The sequence below is a fragment of the Macadamia integrifolia genome, chromosome 5 (genome assembly GCF_013358625.1).
Source record: "Macadamia integrifolia cultivar HAES 741 chromosome 5, SCU_Mint_v3, whole genome shotgun sequence".
Lineage (NCBI taxonomy): Eukaryota > Viridiplantae > Streptophyta > Magnoliopsida > Proteales > Proteaceae > Macadamia > Macadamia integrifolia.
This window is the reverse complement of record NC_056561.1, coordinates 3,551,328-3,556,213: the sequence shown is the minus strand read 5'-3', so window position 1 is coordinate 3,556,213 and position 4,886 is coordinate 3,551,328. Positions and strand designations below refer to the sequence as shown.

Genomic DNA, 4,886 nt, shown 5'->3' with positions numbered 1-4,886 from the left:
CTTTATTGATGATGGTATGTCTTAATTTTATAATCTAATACTATTTCTTTGCATGGCCATTCTCCAATGTCACTTGATTTATAACTCAGGATCCTTTTCATCTCCCTGAGCATTCCCTTATAAACTCATAAACCCAAGTTCCTAATTCTCAAGACCGTGCAAATGAAAGAGATGAATGAATCATCATATCCTTAGATTAGAGTATGGGAAGAAGAAAAAATAAGATGGGAAGAATTGAATGAAGACTGTTTGATTATTTTGTAACTAAAAGATTAATCGTACGTACCTGATTGAGAAAACTAGGGGTTCAGACCATGAAACGGGAAGTAGGGAACACGAGACGTCTCAAATCCATTTCATTCCAATCGCTTTTACTTAGGGTTATATTTTTGGAAGTGATATACCGATTCTGCCACTGTTTTATTTAATTGTTATATGGATTAATCGGATCGGTTTCAATTCTGTTTGAAACCAACGAGTTTCACGGTTAAAACCAACCCAACCCGTTTAGCTAATCGGCCTGAAACTTGAAACCATAACCACACCATTTACTAAATGGTTTTGCGATTTCAGTGTGAATGGATCGGTTCAATTTCGGTAAACGATTTCGATTACAAATTCACATCCTTAACCTCACCCTCCTCTTTTAAATAGACCTAAAGAAGGGTGGAGAAGTCCCTTAACAAACAGGATAGACCCTGCAAAATGCAATGAAAATATAATGCAATCATTCCCCCATTACATTACTTCCTCAAATAAATAGTATGATTAGCATCCTAGTCCTTTAGACTTTGCAAGTCTTGTGAAAAATCTTTTGGCCGAATAGTAATTTCGCCATTTACTATATCATATGTAGCTATAAAATCAGCTGGACTATTGACTTCCCTCCATACATGTAGTATCTCTTTCCTTCCAAATTCCTTTAGCAGATGAAGAATTTTGCTTTTAAGTGTTTGGATCCACTCATGTTGTAGATGAACATTATTGTTGTAAATACCTTGGGTCATCGAAATTGTTTATTTTAGGACAATTTACATTCACTTTTTTCTCGTGTTTTTCCTTATTACATAAATCCTTTTCACGTCTCGTTTATTACAAATAAATCTGCCCACTTTAGGGGTTTATTTGTAAAGGATAAATGCGAGGAGAGGTGGACTTGCACTTTTACTTGTCAGCTTGGTCAAGAAGGGTTGGTGGGAATAATCTGGTGGCATATTCCCCATCAACAATCACAATCCGTCATACAACGATACCACAGTTTCGTCTACAACGGGAGAGCCTCCAACTGTAGCACGCTAGAGGAAATTAAGTACCTTGGGGGAATACATAAAAGAGGGAAAACCCTAAGAGGTAAAACAGAGGATCCGGCCGGCTTGTGAAGAGAAGGTTATTATGGAATCCATTGAAGCAACAAGTAGCAAGAGTAGTAGTGGATATGAAATTTCTGAAGAAGAGGAAAAAGGGGGGCTTTGGAGATCGCTTCCCCATAACTGTAGAGCTATCATTGAACGCTCGGAATCACCTTACCAAGAAGTTCAAACAGAGAAGCAGCTATATGATCGTCTCTGCTCTGGAGTGTTGTTAGATCAAAAAAGAAAGGCAAAGTACTACAATTCCAATCTACTTTATTTTATTTTAATTTATGGTCAGAAATCATCTTTAATTTCAAGCACCCATATACTTAATTCTTTTCTTTATGCAGAAGTACTGGATTGATCCAAAAACAAGCTATAACTGTTTCATGCTATTTCCAAGAGATCTTTCAATCACTTGGGTTGAGGACACACGTTGCTGGGAATGGCCTTTATTTCAAGAATCAAGGTTCATACTCCTAACGTTAGTGTGTTCTTGTTGTTCTTGTGTTCTTGTGTTCTTGAGCCAGTCTGTGAAAGGAAGAAGATATTGTGATTCGCCCGAGGGGTTTTCTCTCCTCTTCCCTAATCTTCTCTGTATATTTTTCTTCTTCTTTGCAACAAAGTGATATTACCTATAAAAATTCACAGCAACTTGCTCCTTAAAATAGCGGAATTGAAAAGAGTCTTGCGGCTTGAGGTGCGTGGAAAGGTTGAAACATCAAATCTCTCACCAGGAGTCATGTATGAGATCGCATTCTTGGTAATGTTTAAAGCTCGCGCCCATGGATGGGATGTTCCAGTGACTTTTGAACTCATACTTCCTGATGGAAAGAAGCAGGAACATAAACAGAGTTTGCTTTCCTACCCTGAGGGTGAATGGGTGGAACTTCTGGTAGGGGAATTCAGGACCTGTCAAGACATGGATGGAGACTTGGAGTTCTCCCTCCTTGAAATCGAGGAAAGTAACGTCAAGAGTGGGCTTGTCATCAAAGGTGTCATTATTCGACCTAAGAATGAGCAACCACTGCAAAATAATCACTTCTCGGTCATTGCAAATGATCTTTCAATTGAATGGGGTTCAGACCAGCGTTACTGGCGTTGGAGTAGTAGTAACAACTGGTAAATCCTGTTTTATTGCCTTCCATCATCTCTTAAAAACATTAATGTTCAATTTGATTTATTTATGTAACACCCTTAATTAGGTAAATTCTATCTATTGTTTCAGGTAGCTAGCCATTTGAGTTGATTTGCATCATAAGTCTGATGTTATATATGTTCACTTTTGAATACTAAAAAATTAATGTGTTTCTAGGAGTGACTCTTATAAAGGCTGTTATGTTTGGTTGCAAGAGAAGTTTAAAGGGAAGGGAAGTGAAATTTTAAAACTTAGAAAAAAAAAATTTGTTTGAATCATTACCCCATGTGATTGTATAATCTACTTTAAATTTTTACCATATTTAATAATGTTACATTATACATGTAATTTTTATTTTATATTTTATAGCAAAGGGTTTTGGATGGTAAGTAAAATGAAATTTAATAATCAAATTTGGAATGATATAGAGTTAATTCTATAAACACATGGGGTAATGAATGTAAAAATTTCCCCTTTTAGTTTGAAAATTTCACTTCCTTCCCTTTAAGTCCCTCTGCAACCAAATGGAGCCATAGATTTCTTATTTAATGACATGTTAAAGGAATTCGCAATTCATCTAGCACAACAATTTTAAATGGAATTTTGAGTTGAATTTTTTACTTTAATCACACTATAAGAAACTACTCTTTTATGTCTAAGGATTAATTTTTGAACTATTTCTAATTTTTAACTTTGTTCACAGTAACCTGGCTGAAGTTGAACTTATAAAAGTATATTGGCTTGAAGTGAAAGGAAAGTTCGACACATCAAAGATCTCATCAGGAATTGTGTACGAGGTGGCATTTGTAGTAATGCTAAAAGATAATGCATGTGGATGGGAAGTTCCGGTGACCCTCCAACTTTTTCTCCCCAATGGAGAAGTGCAGGAACATAAAGAATGTCTTTTGAACAAGCCTAAAAATCAATGGATTACACTTTACATCGGAGAATTCAAAAAGTGTGCAGAAAAAGCTGGAGAAATAGAGTTCTCCCTCTTTGAAAATGAAAAGCAAGATTTGAAGAAAGGGCTTGTTATCAAGAGTGTCATTATTCTTCCAAAGAACTAAGTCCATCGGAGAAGTTTGAGTATCTAAATAAAGTGAATAGAGATATATTGTTGTTGTGTATTGATATGCATTGATGCAACCCTCACTTACCAGCTTGAGTTGTTGATAAGCGGTTGTAACATTGGTATCAGAGCAAGAGTTTCGGACTTGATCCTTGGTAAGTGTGAGGGGTTTATGTTGTGTTGGGCGATTGTAGCTTGCACATGTGAAGTGTTATGTCCTTTCATCCTAAAGGAAAGATATGTGATACTTTTATTTTCAAGGGTTTCAATTAGTATGTGATTATTTTCTTGCATCATATTATTTTTCCACATTTACTCAGATGGATATTAATCATATTAGATTTAATTATTGGGAATAGAGATAACAAATTAAACTTAACATTCATGAATCTTACCCATGCAACATTAGGGGATTCAAACAATTACAAGAGGGACTTAAGGTTAGTTGTTGTGCCACAAGAGTAGTAACCTCATAAAGAAATCAACTTCTCGTTAGACAGTATATCTTATTTTTATTTTAACTAGTGCAATGGATTAACCGCTATTTATGATAAATGAAATTTGTCATTGTTTGCCACAATGTAAACATGGAAAGGTTAATGTGATAAAAGACTCAACACCTACCTCACTATTCCAATTTTAGCCCAAGACAATTTCTCGAAATATATTTAAAATAAGTCTAAAGTTAAAGAAAAAGGATTTACTTTTTTACGCTCGAAGGGGGGATGTCAAATAATTCGTAACCTTGCATTTTTTTTTTTTTTTTTTTTTTTTTTTTTTTTTTTTTTTTTTTGTCCTTATAATAAAAACGCCTCTTATTTAGTGAGGGCCAACTTTATCTTTTCAAATGCATAATCTAAAAATGTGTAAAATAATGATGGCTTTTGATAAGACATAATGATAAGTCGCTTTCAAATTATTTTGAAAATCCATTGTTACCTCTTATTTGAGGAAATTTTGGGAATAAGACACAGAAAAATAAAAAAAATAAGTGTTATAATCTAAATACACCTAAAGAGATGTGCAGTCCTATACAAAATTATAGAAAAACTATTAAGATTTGTTAGATCTTAATCATAAATTCTACTTTGCTTTAGTTAAACCATTAAAAAATATTTCAATTTTAAAAGTCAAAATGAAATACTTATAACACCTAAATTATTCAGTTGTGTAAAAAATGGGCCATATTTTTTTTTTTTTTTTTTTAGGATAATTTTATTAAAATGAAAAAGAGAAAGGAAATTATACCAACAAGCAACCAAGCTAAACCTCCCCTGCCCCCCACCTTCGGTATTGCCATCAGTAGGGAGAGGGAGAGGGAAAAAAA

At 34.3% G+C, this 4,886-nt stretch overlaps 1 protein-coding gene across 2 annotated transcripts; it reads left to right on the top strand.

Annotated features, from left to right (window-relative positions):
• Positions 1-1,239: 1,239 nt before the first annotated feature.
• On the top strand, positions 1,240-3,855 carry LOC122078772 (lectin-like). Of its 2 annotated transcripts, none has more exons than XM_042644899.1 (4): positions 1,240-1,604; positions 1,703-1,821; positions 2,024-2,474; positions 3,194-3,855. In XM_042644899.1, exons 1-4 carry the CDS (start codon positions 1,393-1,395, stop codon positions 3,555-3,557), a joined length of 1,146 nt encoding a protein of 381 aa, XP_042500833.1. In that variant the 5' UTR covers positions 1,240-1,392; the 3' UTR covers positions 3,558-3,855. The 2 variants fall into 2 exon arrangements, with proteins under 2 accessions (XP_042500833.1, XP_042500832.1); XM_042644898.1 differs by having other exon boundaries at positions 1,244-1,599; positions 2,004-2,474.
• The last annotated feature ends 1,031 nt before the right edge of the window (positions 3,856-4,886 follow it).